Source organism: Oncorhynchus clarkii, unplaced genomic scaffold, assembly GCF_045791955.1.
Source record: "Oncorhynchus clarkii lewisi isolate Uvic-CL-2024 unplaced genomic scaffold, UVic_Ocla_1.0 unplaced_contig_7863_pilon_pilon, whole genome shotgun sequence".
Classification (NCBI taxonomy): Eukaryota; Metazoa; Chordata; class Actinopteri; order Salmoniformes; family Salmonidae; genus Oncorhynchus; species Oncorhynchus clarkii.
The window spans coordinates 1-17,578 of NW_027260065.1; the positions used below are offsets into that span (position 1 = coordinate 1).

General features: G+C 45.6%; 1 protein-coding gene across 1 annotated transcript; it reads right to left on the reverse strand.

The window, feature by feature from the left end:
• Positions 1-3,072: 3,072 nt before the first annotated feature.
• LOC139401069 (beta-chimaerin-like) lies at positions 3,073-8,806 on the reverse strand (the record flags this gene model as incomplete). Its single annotated transcript, XM_071145575.1, has 5 exons — positions 3,073-3,373; positions 3,475-3,588; positions 4,192-4,223; positions 5,579-5,634; positions 8,764-8,806. Coding segments are annotated over 5 exons (546 nt in total), but the record flags the coding sequence as incomplete, so codon positions are not given.
• Between the last annotated feature and the right edge of the window lie 8,772 nt (positions 8,807-17,578).

Here is a 17,578-nt window from a genome sequence, read left to right on the forward strand (position 1 = left end):
GATACAGGCTGATACTGGACAGAGTATTATAGTGCAGTGTTAACTAAAGTCAGTAAAGATACAGGCTGATACTGGACAGAGTATTATAGTGCAGTGTTAACTAAAGTCAGTAAAGACACTGGACAGAGTATTATAGTGCAGTGTTAACTAAAGTCAGTAAAGATACTGGACAGAGTATTATAGTGCAGTGTTAACTAAAGTCAGTAAAGATACTGGACAGAGTATTATAGTGCAGTGTTAACTAAAGTCAGTAAAGATACAGGCTGATACTGGACAGAGTATTATAGTGCAGTGTTAACTAAAGTCAGTAAAGATACAGGCTGATACTGGACAGAGTATTATAGTGCAGTGTTAACTAAAGTCAGTAAAGATACAGGCTGATACTGGACAGAGTATTATAGTGCAGTGTTAACTAAAGTCAGTAAAGATACTGGACAGAGTATTATAGTGCAGTGTTAACTAAAGTCAGTAAAGATACAGGCTGATACTGGACAGAGTATTATAGTGCAGTGTTAACTAAAGTCAGTAAAGATACAGGCTGATACTGGACAGAGTATTATAGTGCAGTGTTAACTAAAGTCAGTAAAGATACTGGACAGAGTAGTATAGTGCAGTGTTTACTAAAGTCAGTAAAGACACTGGACAGAGTATTATAGTGCAGTGTTAACTAAAGTCAGTAAAGATACTAGACAGAGTATTATAGTGCAGTGTTAACTAAAGTCAGTAAAGATACTGGACAGAGTATTATAGTGCAGTGTTAACTAAAGTCAGTAAAGATACTAGACAGAGTATTATAGTGCAGTGTTAACTAAAGTCAGTAAAGATACAGGTCATTCTAACAAGCCTGGCTCCACTCCATAGGGACATATGCTACATCCCAAATGGCCACCTATTACCTACTTAGTACATTACATTTGACCAGAGCCCTATAGGCCCTGGTCAAAGGTAGTGCACTATAAAAGGAATAGGGTGTCATTCGGGACGCAGACGAGAGGAAACAGGAGGACTGCACTTTGACCTCCTGCTTTTTTTGGGACATGACAGACTGGCAGGTGTTTGTCCAACACTGAAAGCCTAAAATCAGGAGACCTGTCATTGGCCCAACTCATCATGGTTTCCAAGACTGCATCCCAAATGGCACCTCTTTAGTGCTCTACTTTTGATCAGGACCCATAGGGCTCTGGTCAAAAGTAGAGCATTGTATAGGGAATAGGGTGTCAGTTGGGACATAACATAAGCTTGACAGATCGAAGTGTGACACTCAAAACAACACCTTTTTACAGACACTCTGACATTACTGACTGACAGGCTGGCAAAACATGCTCTAGATATCCACTCACATGTCTGCTGGGAACCCCCCCCAAAATACTATACAAGGTCAGACAGTCTGTACTTGACCAGACCAAATACCCTAGTACATGTACTTTCTGTATATCAGGTCCTGTATGTTTCCTGACAGAAATACAGCCCATGCTATGGAGACTCCTCCCGGAGGGGTTTAGTTTTATGTTAAGGATTCATCTACGAACGTGTTGGAATCCGTCAGAGTCCATGAACTACTGACCAAGTTAAGAGCCTGCAGGGAGCTGCCTCCTGCAGTAAGGGCTTAAGGCTCTCTGTCCCCTTCACTCTAACTCTAGTGGACAGACAGTGACATGAATAGCACAGCGCTGGTGGGTGTTGGAAAGGAGCGGAGAGGAAACGGACGCCTTGCAACACCACTGACTCGGGCAGGACTGCCTTGTTGCTGTCAGACGACTGATGGAGACCCATGTGCGTCCCAAATGGCACCCTATTCCCCATATAGGGCATTACTTTACCAGGGAAAAAGTAGTGCACTACATAGGAAATATAGTGACATTTGGGAGGGATACTGTTTATCAGAACTAAATGATTTGTTCAATATTCCAAGAAGCACCAGGGGTGTGTGGCTGGTATTGGAGGAACAGAGCAGAATGTCAAGACAACTTCACCCAACCAAACATGGATGAAGGAAAGGCTTTGTGATTTTACCATGTTTAACAGTCAAAGACTGAAGAAAAATAACATTTCCAATCACAGCTAAGTGTGAAATGTGCTGTTGATATGCTATGGCTTGGTCCGGTTGCCACCTAGTGGTGAGATGTGGGAATTGCCAACACCCTAGAACGACACAGTAGAATGAAAGATTTTCACATCGGCTAATATAATGAGTCACAGACAGTCAATATCCTTCAGAAGTTAGTTGATGAGAACAAATGGTGTGAAATGTCTGATTAATCTATAGCCCTAGAACAGTGTCTGTCTGTTACACAATAACATCCCAGTCCTGTTGGTCATCATGACCTTTAATGAGAAGTGATGTCAGGAAGGAAACACCCCCCTACAGAGACAATAAATGTCTCTTTCTCATGAGAAACGGTTACATAATGAAAAACTCCATCCTTACTGCAGATGCTGATAGAGTAGAAGGTAATGAACATGTTTTAGGGACAGGAGTTTTTCCAGACCGTATGGCGTGACCAGGAAAAACTCTGATCTGTTACAGTCCATAGCTAAGGCCCAGAGTTGTTCCTGTTCAGGTCACAACTATAGTCAGGAAACACAACAGTAGTAGATGTAGCATGTTAATACATAGTTAACCTGGTGCTATGGGAGAGAATCACCGTCCCCAATGTCACCACCACTGTCCCCAATGTCACCACCCCCATCCCCAATGTCACCACCCCCACCACCATTCCCAATGTCACCACCACCACCACCGTCCCCAATGTCACCATCACCACCACCATCCCCAATGTCACCATCACCACCACCATCCCCAATGTCACCATCACCACCACCATCCCCAATGTCACCTTCACCACCACCGATGTCACCTTCACCACCACCGATGTCACCTTCACCACCACCGATGTCACCGTCACCACCACTCACCAGCCCCACCAATGTCACCACCACCACCATCCCCAATGTCACCACCACCCCCACCAATATCACCCCCACCATCGATGTCACCGTCACCACCACTCACCAGCCCCACCAATGTCATCACCAAAGTAACTTTCATAGCACTTTGTTACATAAAGAATGTCAAAGTGATGTACCGTAACACCTCACCTTCCTGTCCTCTCTCTGGAAGGTGACCCTATGGGGTTCAGTGCGTCTCCGGCTCAGCCGGTGCCCCATCTTGTCCTTCAGCAGGGATTTGTAGCCCAGGTGTTCATAGATGGGGTTGGTGGTCATCTTGGCGATGTACTCTGCTGCCTTGGTCTCGATGTACAGGGTGATGAGGCCATCCGTCACCAGGTCATGGACCGTCTCAAAGCGCTTCTCCCCCACAAAGTGCTTCCCGTCATAGAACAGTCTGTAGTTCAGGGTCTGGTGCCCAAACCTGGGGAGAGAAAGGTAGAGCGAGTGGGTGGGTGGGGAGAGCGTATTTGACAAGGTGTGTATATTTAGTAAGTAAATGTGTGTGTGTACTGTGTACAGTACCTTAAGGCCAAGGTGTGTGTCCCTGGCTGTCTCTGGCTCTCTCTGACAAGGTAAGCCCCCTCTGCTCCTCCCAGTAGCTCATCTGCAGACTCTCTGGATAGCATGCCATGGAACCTTGAGAGAGCCACAAGTCTCCTGTCAATGCCGGCCACAAGTCTCCTGTCAATGCCGGCCACAAGTCTCCTGTCAATGCCGGCCACAAGTCTCCTGTCAATGCCGGCCACAAGTCTCCTGTCAATGCCGGCCACAAGTCTCCTGTCAATGCCGGCCACAAGTCTCCTGTCAATGCCAGCCACAAGTCTCCTGTCAATGCCAGCCACAAGTCTCCTGTCAATGCCGGCCACAAGTCTCCTGTCAATGCCGGCCACAAGTCTCCTGTCAATGCCGGCCACAAGTCTCCTGTCAATGCCGGCCACAAGTCTCCTGTCAATGCCGGCCACAAGTCTCCTGTCAATGCCGCCACAAGTCTCCTGTCAATGCCGTCACAAGTCTCCTGTCAATGTTGTGGCCTTGTCTACGGACCTTGAGGTCTCTGTCCCTCTGGATTTAACACTAAATTATCTCCATCCTCTTGCACACACACAGACACACACACACACAACACCCTAAGCACATGTAAAGCTTGACGTTAATGATAAATCACACAGCTAGAGCCAGTCTCCCCAGCAGTTGTATTAGAACATGGATGAAAATCACAAAGTCAGTCTCACTACTCACTCTCTGCCGTAATATTTGGGTCTGGTCTCCATCTGTAAATCCAGAGGAGAGAGAAAAGATACATTGGCTGACAGAGACATAGTCAGTTGAAAGGTCACTTCAATGGCTTGGCCAAGAAGGATACATGTTTCATAAAGGAGGTCTGTGTCTCTGTTGGGGAACAGATATGTATTGCTTTCTGTCTGTCTCTCTCTGCCTGTCTGTGTCTCTGTTGGGGAACAGATATTTATTGCTTTCTGTCTGTCTCTCTCTGCCTGTCTGTGTCTCTGTTGGGGAACAGATATTTATTGCTTTCGGTCTGTCTCTCTCTGCCTGTCTGTGTCTCTGTTGGGGAACAGATATTTATTGCTTTCGGTCTGTCTCTCTCTGCCTGTCTGTGTCTCTGTTGGGGAACAGATATTTATTGCTTTCTGTCTGTCTCTCTCTGCCTGTCTGTCTCTCTGTTGGGGAACAGATATTTATTGCTTTCTGTCTGTCTCTCTCTGCCTGTCTGTGTCTCTGTTGGGGAACAGATATTTATTGCTTTCTGTCTGTCTCTTTCTGCCTGTCTGTGTCTCTCTGCCAATTCCATTTAATTTCAATTTAAGGAGCTTTATTGGCATGGGAAACATATGTTCACATTGCCAAAGCAAAAATGAAGTGAAAGTGAAATAAACTAACGTACAGTAAACATTAAACTCAAAAGTTGTTTGTTTTTTATTTTTTTTAAATCAAATGGTATATTAAGTATATATATACACAGTGTTGTAATGATGTGCAAATAGTTAATGTCCAAAAGGGAAATAAATATAGGTTGTATTTACAATGGTGTTTGTTCTACACTGGTTTCCCTTTTCTTGTGGCAACAGGTCACAAATCTTGCTGCTGTGATGGCACACTGTGGTATTTCACCCAGTAGATATGGGAGTTTATCAAAATTGGATTTGTTTTCAAATTCTTTGTGAGTTTGTGTAATCTGAGGGAAATGTGTCTCTCTAATATGGTCATACATTTGGCAGGAGGTTAGGAAGTGCAGCTCAGTTTCCACCTCATTTTGTGGGCAGTGTGCACATAGCCTGTCTTCTGTTGAGATCCAGGTCAGGTATTCTGCCACTGTGTACTCTCTGTTTAGGGCCAAATAGCATTCTAGTTTGCTCTGTGTGACTCTCCCTCTTTCATTCTGCCAATTGCCGGACCTCTTTACCATTCAGTACCAGATTAGAGATAAGAAAACGACAATGTGGTTAAAGATTAGTTTATCAGAATGTTCGTTACATTATCACAACAGATCAGGCATCCTATCACAAAATACTGTAGTCTATATGGTTGCCTCCCTGATTCTGAGACACTGAGAGAAGGGTAGACAATGGGGTTGTAAGCTTAATCTTTAAAGAGGTGCAGTGCTGACCTCCTGAGGGCAGGTCATCCTCTTGGGCCGAGGAGCTTCCTGCTGGAGCCGGTACACTGTTAGAGACAAACATGGACTGTCAAGTAAAAAGCATCGTATTCAGTATTAGAATGGCTGCACTGCTGAGGCCACGATATGTACGCATAGAGAGTTACACAGCCTTAAGGACGCAACACAGTCTACGGAAACTGAGCCAACAGTGGTCCGTTTCGCGTCGAGTTCCAAAAATTCAGACGGAACAAAGACTACGTAGACAACAACACAAACAGACCTCCTTCAGCTCCGTTTACGTAGACTGTAGACCGCTTCACACACACAGACACTAATTCATGCATTATTTCCCTATGGGACAATAAAGTTCAGTAACGTATTCATTCATCACTGTATGGGGTCATCAGCTGGACATACAGTCCCACTACAGTCCAGCCATCCACAATGTATTCATCTCCTTTAAATCCCATTTTCACTCCACAGCTACCAGGCCGGTCCGGATTATTTTTCAAAAATTTTGTGCACAAATTTGTTTACATCCCTGTGAGTGAGCATTCCTCCTTTGCCAAGATAATCCATCCACCTGACAAGTTACTGGCCTTGCCATATATGTTCAAGCAGATGTCTAATCATTTATTTGAGTTACACAATTATTAATAACGCCCCAATGCACTCCTCTTGCAGCTCACTGTCACATGCTACATGTACAACACTATTTTTAACCATGGAACATGTTTGTGTGCAGTGGTCCCAACAGACTTGGAAGGGGCACTAGATTCTGAGGAGTTAAAACTGTCCGTTAGGAAGTTAGAAGGTTATAGTTGCTCTAATATTGGACATGCAGCATACAGTCTCTGTATGGCCACTGACAGTATGATTCAAAGATGGCAGGCTCACTTTTAGCCGAACTCAGAGCAAAGTCAACAAGGAACAGTAGGAACACCAGGAGCTGTTAGCGAAGTCGAAGATATCCACGGGCTAATGTCTCTCAGTGGTTTATATGACAGGTCCCATACATCACCAAACCCTCTGTGTGAATGTCAATGAATATTTCACAGAGGGATACATCCCAAATGGCACCCTATTCCCTATGTAGTGCAGTACTTTAGATCAGGACCCATAGTTTACTATATAGAGAATAGGGTGCCATTTGGGACATAACTTTAGTCTAGGGCCTTAGTGCAGGATACAAACAGTGACTATTACATCTTAGTACTGAGACACAATGGGGAGACCGTATGCATCCCAAAAGTCACCCTATTCCCCTACATAGTGCACTACATTTGACCAGAACCAAGTACTACAGTAAGTAGGGTCTCATTTGAGACGCAGTCAGAGTAGCGCAGTAACATATGCAGCAGCAGCACTGAGCCAAGCTGCCATCATGGATGAAGTGTACTTAAAGACTGAGTGCTCGGTGTAAATCAGTGAAACTGTTGAAAATGGAATGGAGAAAAAACCATGTAGCGAGCGAGATTAAATCACATCTACGGTTAAGACTGCCACAGTATAATATATCACAGCTGAGCTGGGGACACAAGGCCTATTGTCTGTAATGTACCTATTCTAAGGGCTTTACTGTAGACACAGATTATACTATACTCATGTGATGCAATAAGAATGTGCATGACACTAAGTGTGTGTACCAAATTGCACCCTATTCCATACATAGTGCACTACTTTTTTATAACAGAATTATTGGTGAAGAACACAAAATTATACATGTTTACATATTTGGAGCAAAAGTAATGCATTAAATAGGGAACAGGGTGCCACTTGAGGACACACCCTAAGAATGTTGGACGAAACAGGATTAGAAGAGACAGACAGTGTCTTTGTCTTCCTCATTGTAATGTAACACAGCATTGGGAGTAGTGCCGTTTCCTCATTGTAATGTAACAGCATTGGGAGTAGTGCTGTTTCCTCATTGTAATGTAACAGCATTGGGAGTAGTGCCGTTTCCTCATTGTAATGTAACAGCATTGGGAGTAGTGTCGTTTCCTCATTGTAATCTAACACAGCATTGGGAGTAGTGTCGTTTCCTCGTTGTAATGTAACAGCATTGGGAGTAGTGCCGTTTCCTCGTTGTAATGTAACAGCATTGGGAGTAGTGTCGTTTCCTCATTGTAATGTAACAGCATTGGGAGTAGTGCCGTTTCCTCGTTGTAATGTAACAGCATTGGGAGTAGTGTCGTTTCCTCGTTGTAATATAACAGCATTGGGAGTAGTGCCGTTTCCTCATTGTAATGTAACAGCATTGGGAGTAGTGTCGTTTCCTCGTTGTAATGTAACAGCATTGGGAGTAGTGTCGTTTCCTCGTTGTAATGTAACAGCATTGGGAGTAGTGTAACAGGTTAAGTCTCTGTACTGAATCTTCCCCACAACAGACTTTCCATGCGGGAGGAGGCAGACTCCTGACTGAGTTTGTTTGTTTTAGTCAGGACAACTCACAACAACCAGCAAGACCTGGACGTCTTCCATGGACACACACACAGGTTGTCTTCCACGGACACACACACAGGTTGTCTTCCACGGACACACACACACACACACACGGGTTGTCTTCCACGGACACACAGGTTGTCTTCCACGGACACACACACACGGGTTGTCTTCCACGGACACACACACACACAGGTTGTCTTCCACGGACACACACACACAGGTTGTCTTCCACGGACACACACACACAGGTTGTCTTCCACGGACACACACAGGTTGTCTTCCACGGACACACACAGGTTGTCTTCCACGGACATGAAGACATAGTGAGCTCCAGTGGAGGCTTCTGAGGGGAGAACGGCTCATAATAATGGCTGGAATGGCGTCATGAACATGGTTGTGTAGGACACCATTCCATTCCATTCCAGACATTATTAAGAGCCGTCCTCCCCTCAGCAGCCTCCACTGGTGAGCTCTAAAAATATCTCTCAGCCAGTGTTAGAAGACTGGAGAGGAGAGAGAAGTAACAGGAAGCTGTGCTGAGGCATGGCGCGTCCCAAGAAGCCTTACTGTACACACTAACTGTAACAGAGAAGTATTTCTGCTTTAATATCCTTATATGATCACATATAAGAGTCCTTTGTAGTGACATGCAGCAGCCTGGCGGCCATGATGACTAGGCTTCTAGCGTTCCACATTCTTGGTGGACAACCAAGACTTTACAGTGGATAAACAGTACTTCAGACACTTACAGTAAGACTTCCATATGGGCGGTTGGTAATCCTCAGGATCTGAAACGACAACACAGGAGGCGGGTTAGTGGTCAGAGAGAGAAAGACAGACTCCCATATCTATTGGGGGAAATACTACAGTATCCAATCACAGCAGCAAGATGTGACCTGTTGCCACAAGAAAAAAAAGGCAACCAGTGAAGAACAAACACCATTGTAAATATATTTATGATTTATTTATTTTCCCTTTCGTACTTTAACTATTTGCACATCATTACAACACACACACACACACACACTTTTAAATGTTTTTATTATTTTGGAAATTCTGTAAATGTAATGTTTACTGTTACTTTAAAAAATATATATTATCCATTTCACTTGCTTTGGCAAACATATGTTTCCCATGCCAATAAACCATTAAATTTGACAGACAGAGACCGTTCAGAACTAGACAGAAGGGAGGTAAAGGGGTTAGACAACGGGCATATAGAACCGTTTTATTATTTCTTGGGTGAATAGTCCGTCTCTCTGCGTCCCAGTTACATTCTCTCTGAATGGATTATGAACTCATCATCACCATGGTTATTTCAGGGTTGTTTACGTCTCAGTCTAGTTATTCTGCTAGACCAGCATAATTATACACAGGGTTTATTCACACTGTGAAGCCTCTTGAGATACTCATCGCTCAGTGAGTGAATATAGTTGCCACACAACAGATCTATAGCACCTGGTGCAGCCCAGGGATATGTCCCTTCTTCACAGATAGATCCATCTTTATAAAACACCTTTAAAGGCTAGCATTATGCCATGATGATGATACACAGTATTCATTACCCAAGAAGGACAAAGCAAATTAGAAAATGTGGAAATGCAATTTCCAGCCCAATACCCATGGGATCTACTGTAACCTGAGGGGAAATGTGCTACTTTAATGGCATGGACGGTTGAGGTTTGTGTTTATTGAAGGAAAATGTAACCACAATTTCTTACTCCTTGTACTCTGTCATCATGCCCACCGTATTCCCTTGGTAACTTATAAGTTGGTACAACTTCCTCCTGCATAATATACTACCTACTATATGCACCATAAGTACCTTGACATATGCTTGTGTCCTGTAACAGTACATGACTACCGGTATCTAATTAATTTGTATGGCTATACTATGGATCTTAGGCTGGCAAGGCTGTGCATGCCAACTATCCCAGAAACGCAGAAACCTACTGAAGGCTTAAGTCCTCTGCTACCTCACAGACACTTAGTCAGGAATCATTGTGTAAATGTAGCTAGTAATACTGCAGCAGGTGGAATGATGGAATGTGTCCTTAATGCATCACATCTCTCTACTGTTCCCGGCGGAAGGATCTTACCGACAGCTGGAGTAACTGCATGTGTGAACAATGAATCACATTAAAAAAGGTCAAAGACAGAGTTCATTTAAAAAGACCCAGGGACATCTATCTAGGGGTCAATATGCCAGCCCACTATTCCCCCCCAGGGGACAGGCTGCATGCTAACTACCCTATGGCTGCCACAGGCCCACCTGAGAGAGTCAAGAAGAGCCACGTGTGTGCATGGAGGGGTGTGTCATTGTGCCCTCTCACTCTCAGTAGTGCACTATATTTATAGTCAACAACTCACTGGCAGACCAAACCTGCCTACTGTCATTGTCTGGAACCAACCAGACAATGACAGTCACAGTAAGTTTAGTCTGAGTGAGTGACTGGTCCACTGGATCACCATGTCAACCACACTGAATGTTTTGTTGTCATCATTGGCAGTTTCCATACAGTCACAGAGAGCTTTGAGGTGCATATTCAGTGTTGGATCCAAGTGGTACCCTGTTCCCATGAAGCTAGGGTTATGGTTGAACCAGGATGTGGTCATGAAGCTAGGGTTAGGGTTGAACCAGGATGTGGTCATGAAGCTAGGGTTATGGTTGAACCATGATGTGGTCATGAAGCTAGGGTTATGGTTGAACCATGATGTGGTCATGAAGCTAGGGTTATGGTTGAACCAGGATGTGGTCATGAAGCTAGGGTTATGGTTGAACCAGGATGTGGTCATGAAGCTAGGGTTATGGTTGAACCAGGATGTGGTCATGAAGCTAGGGTTATGGTTGAACCAGGATGTGGTCATGAAGCTATGGTTATCGTTGAACCATGATGTGGTCATGAAGCTAGGGTTATGGTTGAACCATGATGTGGTCATGAAGCTAGGGTTAGGGTTGAACCAGGATGTGGTCATGAAGCTAGGGTTATGGTTGAACCAGGATGTGGTCATGAAGCTAGGGTTATGGTTGAACCAGGATGTGGTCATGAAGCTATGGTTATGGTTGAACCAGGATGTGGTCATGAAGCTAGGGTTATGGTTGAACCAGGATGTGGTCATGAAGCTATGGTTATCGTTGAACCATGATGTGGTCATGAAGCTAGGGTTAGGGTTGAACCAGGATGTGGTCATGAAGCTAGGGTTAGGGTTGAACCAGGATGTGGTCATGAAGCTAGGGTTATGGTTGAACCAGGATGTGGTCATGAAGCTAGGGTTAGGGTTGAACCAGGATGTGGTCATGAAGCTAGGGTTAGGGTTGAACCAGGATGTGGTCATGAAGCTAGGGTTGGGTATAGGGAGCCATTTGGGAAGCAGACATACTGTACTCTGTCTACCGTCATACATCTAACTGATAAAACCAAATGCCTTTGTTCAAAAGATCTAGCAACCAATTCACTACACTTCCCTTATGGGCCCAGGTATAAAGTAGCACACTAGGGAGGGAATAGGGAGCCATTAGGGAAGTAACCATACTGGATGTGTCACAAAGCCTTTGTTCAATAGATCTAGAAACAGCACTCAGGAGAGAGACTTTATGGACAAACTTTCCCAACTCAAAACACGGCTTGATTCCTAGAAGGGGGAGGGGGGGGGGGAGGGGGGGTCATTGTGCCTCTGCTCTGGTGAACAATCAAAATGAAATGATTCTACTGCGGATCATTTGGAGAATGTTCTCTTTTTAATAACTGGTTATTCTGGAAGGGTATTGTCTGGGGGGGTGAGGTCCTTCAGGGCAGGCCCAGAGCTGACACATTCTACTCTAAAAGGAGTTTAAGGTCCTATTAAATGGATGGCATAAGGGCTATGCCACATTTGGCAAAGCTCAAGATATAAGGACTTGTTATAACACGCCTAAATAACATGACATGATTGGTGGAGTGTGCTGTATGCGTAGGCCTAAGAAAGGGTTTGGGAAAGCTGAAGATAAACTGGTTTGAGACTGAATTTCAAATAGGGAAAGGTGAACTGCTGCAGCCTGTGTGTTGTGGAGGAAGAATAGTGAGAATTCCCAGAACAATCTGAGATGCCCAAAATATTTTCTGCTCACGTGGAATCTACATTTTGTTCAATCTTGCTTGAGCAGAAGTCCTCTCAGGGGAGAACGTCTTTGCTAAGCTTGATCTTTATTCATCTCTTATTCTCTTTGCTTCCAAAACAAACACCCTGAGAACACACACACACACACACACACACACCACTGTAATTATTTTATCAAATTCTTCCAATGACTGGTGAGTAACAGAGGGCAACACAATTAATATCCTGTCTGTCTCCTGAGGGGACAACCCTTACCCTCCAGCTACTGTGTGTGTGTGTGTGTGTGTGTGTGTTCTCAGGGTGTTTGTTTTGGAAGCAAAGAGAATAAGAGATGAATAAAGATCAAGCTTAGCAAAGACGTTCTCCCCTGAGAGGACTTCTGCTCAAGCAAGATTGAACAAAATGTAGATTCCACGTGAGCAGAAAATATTTTGGGCATCTCAGATTGTTCTGGGAATTCTCACATGGAAACTTCATTGGGAGGAAGGATGTTTAACATGCTTTTACATTGGTATCCTCTCACGTTGGTGTGAAATCACCCTGGAACACGCCTCTTCACAGAAAGAGACCCCACACTCCTTTCCCCATCATCACTATCCATATGGACAGCTAGGCCCAACCAAACATATGGCCACACACACAGGGATGTAGCACAGCCCCTGTGGGGAGACCATCTGTGCATCAAACTGTTCTAAAACAAGCATATCCAGACAGCAAGTGTGTGTGTGTGTGTGTGTGCACAGGTATGCACAATATGCTATGCATAGTTTGGTGGGTTATAAAACCCTTTGGACTGCATACCCATTGTGCTGGTTAGGTTAGCACCAGGCCAGGCTCCATCAGTTAGGGGGGAAACACAGTGTGCTGGTTAGGTTAACACCAGGCCAGGCGCCATCAGTTAGGGAGGAAATACAGTGTGCTGGTTAGGTTAACACCAGGCCAGGCTCCATCAGTTAGGGAGGAAACACAGTGTGCTGGTTAGGTTAACACCAGGCCAGGCTCCATCAGTTAGGGAGGAAACACAGTGTGCTGGTTAGGTTAGCACCAGGCCAGGCTCCATCAGTTAGGGAGGAAACACAGTGTGCTGGTTAGGTTAACACCAGGCCAGGCTCCATCAGTTAGGGGGGAAACACAGTGTGCTGGTTAGGTTAAGACCAGGCCAGGCTCCATCAGTTAGGTAGGAAACACAGTGTGCTGGTTAGGTTAACACCAGGCCAGGCTCCATCAGTTAGGGAGGAAACACAGTGTGCTGGTTAGGTTAGCACCAGTCCAGGCTCCATCAGTTAGGGAGGAAACACAGTGTGCTGGTTAGGTTAACACCAGGCCAGGCTCCATCAGTTAGGGAGGCAACACAGTGTGCTGGTTAGGTTAACACCAGGCCAGGCTCCATCAGTTAGGGGAAACACAGTGTGCTGGTTAGGTTAACACCAGGCCAGGCTCCATCAGTTAGGGAGGAAACACAGTGTGCTGGTTAGGTTAACACCAGGCCAGGCGCCATCAGTTAGGGAGGAAACACAGTGTGCTGGTTAGCACCAGGCCAGGCTCCATCAGTTAGGGAGGAAACACAGTGTGCTGGTTAGGTTAACACCAGGCCAGGCTCCATCAGTTAGGGAGGAAACACAGTGTGCTGGTTAGCACCAGGCCAGGCTCCATCAGTTAGGGAGGAAACACAGTGTGCTGGTTAGGTTAACACCAGGCCAGGCTCCATCAGTTAGGGAGGAAACACAGTGTACTGGTTAGCACCAGGCCAGGCTCCATCAGTTAGGGAGGAAACACAGTGTGCTGGTTAGCACCAGGCCAGGCTCCATCAGTTAGGGAGGAAACACAGTGTGCTGGTTAGGTTAACACCAGGCCAGGCTCCATCAGTTAGGGAGGAAACACAGTGTGCTGGTTAGGTTAACACCAGGCCAAGGGCGCTATCAGTTAGGGGGGAAACACAGTGTGCTGGTTAGGTTAGCACCAGGCCAGGCTCCATCAGTTAGGGAGGAAACACAGTGTGCTGGTTAGGTTAGCACCAGGCCAGGCTCCATTGTTTGGTAATGTGATTCCCTGGCTGCCACCGATGGAACCAGGGTTTCTAATTAATAATGAAGAGAGAGAAAGACAGCAGACTCATGCTGCATTAAAACAACTCGCCATCTCTTTATGGAAACATTAGGCCATTTATGTTTTCCTAAAAACAGACAACTGTTTAGTTTGTGTTTGTCACTTCGAGGGTGAGAACCTGCTAAAGTTACTACAATGTGAAAATAATATAATCCTTATCTTCTGACAGCAGTACAGTCCTGAAGCCGGACTAGTCATGACTAGTAAACAGCTTCCACTCCACATGTGAATGCCTATGTGATGCAGAACAGAGTGGGACAGAAACACCTGCAGGATAATGATGTTGAAGAACAGACGGCTCTCTTCCTTTACAAAACTGTGTCTGCGTCACAAATGGCACACTGTTTCCTATATAGTGCACTGGTGGGCTGGGGCACTAGATAGGGAACAGGGTGCCATTTGGGATGCATCCTATGAGACACAAAACCTGCCTCTACTACTATCCAACGGTGTGGTTGCAGGGCTCGGACTGAAGACGAGATACACTCATCCTGTATCCCTCCATTTATTCCCAGCCAGAGTAGGGCAGAGTGTTTGCTGAGAGCTGTGTGACTAACAGAGCACACTACTCAGCTCTCCTGTGCCAGGAATGCGGAGGAGTAGTCTCTCAGATCAGTGCACGGCACAAGCACGGCCACAAATGGGTTTTTTTTATCCAGGGGAAAGAAAAATGATTGGTGATATATTTCACAATCTCTTGTATTTTTCCATTGGAATATAATATACAGTGCAAGTCAGTGCCTGGGAAACGGCTTTTCATCAATGGTCTAATCTTCCTCCAAAACTGTATTACCCAGATTTATATTGTTGGTATTATCCTACAGCGGGATGGATAAACATTGTTGGTAACATCCTACAGCGGGATGTCTTTCTGTCCATCCTGGTAGTTTCATGAAGAATAACTTCAAAGTCTTGATTGGCTGGACCGACCTCGCTCATGTACTGTAGTTTCCTCACACAACCGCTGTGTCTCCACCGAGAGAGGACGGTCTAGTCAATTAAGGCTTGCAGACTAGAGACAGCTGAAGACAGAGGCATCACAGCAACATTTGTTTACAGCAGCAGCAGGAAAACAAGGAGATAATATGAAGCAGAACGTGTTGTGTTCACAGATTCATTTCTGAGGTTGCATCCTAAATGGCACCCTATATAGTACACTACTTATGACCAGATCCTTATGGGCCCTGATCAAAAGTAGTGCACTATATAGGGTACAGGGTGTCATTTGTGCTGCAGATGGAGTCATACGCCTCATAGAAAATATTATTCAAAATGTCTCTGTCAGCCAGAAAGCTCTCCAGGAAGATAATGATAGCCATGTGTGACAGGCCCTCTGTCCCTGGCAGCACAGCGCCTCGTAACGTCTGGTAATTATATCGAGAGCCCAACAATAATGACAAGCCTCCACACCACAGTCAGAAAATACTTTCCCCTTAAAAAAGATGGTCAAGTGGTAATTCCAGTGCTTTTGGCAACGTACTCATGAGATAATGTCTTGTGAAGTATGAAGTCAGCACAGACAGCCTGTATCAGCCTGGAACGGATCCTTGCGTCCCAAATGGCTCCCTATTCCTTATGGCGTGCACTTCATAGATCATAGGGTACCATTTGGGACACAGACATTGTGTCTTGGCTCCCATGGGCAGCAGAGCCTTCTGGGTAATTTCTGTGGTATGGTGGTGCGGTATGGTTGGGTGGGGGATTAGAAGACACTAAATAAATACAGGCTATCATATCATATGTTCACTCTGACAACGACGACCCAGCAGCAATAGGATCAAAGGTCAGTGCTACTCCCACCCACTGTACATTCTGGAACTTTTGGTCACATTGTTATCTTAACCTGAGTCAATCATGTAGAGAATAGAAAAAGACTGATGTCACAAATGTTCAGAAGATGACCTGGAAAAAAGTGCCACAGCTGCTCAAACAAACTGAGTGTGAAACAGCAGTCGCTGGCTGTAGCCTCCTCCTGAACACACAGTATAACTGAGTGTGAAACAGCAGTCGCTGGCTGTAGCCTCCTCCTGAACACACAGTATAACTGAGTGTGAAACAGCAGTCGCTGGCTGTAGCCTCCTCCTGAACACACAGTATAACTGAGTGTGAAACAGCAGTCGCTGGCTGTAGCCTCCTCCTGAACACACAGTATAACTGAGTGTGAAACAGCAGTCGCTGGCTGTAGCCTCCTCCTGAACACACAGTATAACTGAGTGTGAAACAGCAGTCGCTGGCTGTAGCCTCCTCCTGAACACACAGTATAACTGAGTGTGAAACAGCAGTCGCTGGCTGTAGCCTCCTCCTGAACACACAGTATAACTGAGTGTGAAACAGCAGTCGCTGGCTGTAGCCTCCTCCTGAACACACAGTATAACTGAGTGTGAAACAGCAGTCGCTGGCTGTAGCCTCCTCCTGAACACACAGTATAACTGAGTGTGAAACAGCAGTCGCTGGCTGTAGCCTCCTCCTGAACACACAGTATAACTGAGTGTGAAACAGCAGTCGCTGGCTGTAGCCTCCTCCTGAACACACAGTATAACTGAGTGTGAAACAGCAGTCGCTGGCTGAAGCCTCCTCCTGAACACACAGTATAACTGAGTGTGAAACAGCAGTCGCTGGCTGAAGCCTCCTCCTGAACACACAGTATAACTGAGTGTGAAACAGCAGTCGCTGGCTGAAGCCTCCTCCTGAACACACAGTATAACTGAGTGTGAAACAGCAGTCGCTGGCTGTAGCCTCCTGAACACACAGTATAACTGAGTGTGAAACAGCAGTCGCTAGCTGAAGTCTCCTCCTGAACACACAGTATAACTGAGTGTGAAACAGCAGTCGCTGGCTGTAGCCTCCTCCTGATCACAGTATAACGGAGTGTGAAACAGCAGTCGCTGGCTGTAGCCTCCTCCTGAACACACAGTATAACGGAGTGTGAAACAGCAGTCGCTGGCTGTAGCCTCCTCCTGAACACACAGTATAACTGAGTGTGAAACAGCAGTCGCTGGCTGAAGCCTCCTCCTGAACACACAGTATAACAGTGTGAAACAGCAGTCGCTGGCTGTAGCCTCCTCCTGAACACTCAGTATAACGGAGTGTGAAACAGCAGTCGCTGGCTGTAGCCTCCTCCTGAACACACAGTATAACTGAGTGTGAAACAGCAGTCGCTGGCTGAAGCCTCCTCCTGAACACACAGTATAACTGAGTGTGAAACAGCAGTCGCTGGCTGTAGCCTCCTCCTGAACACACAGTATAACTGAGTGTGAAACAGCAGTCGCTGGCTGTAGCCTCCTCCTGAACACACAGTATAACTGAGTGTGAAACAGCAGTCGCTGGCTGTAGCCTCCTCCTGAACACACAGTATAACTG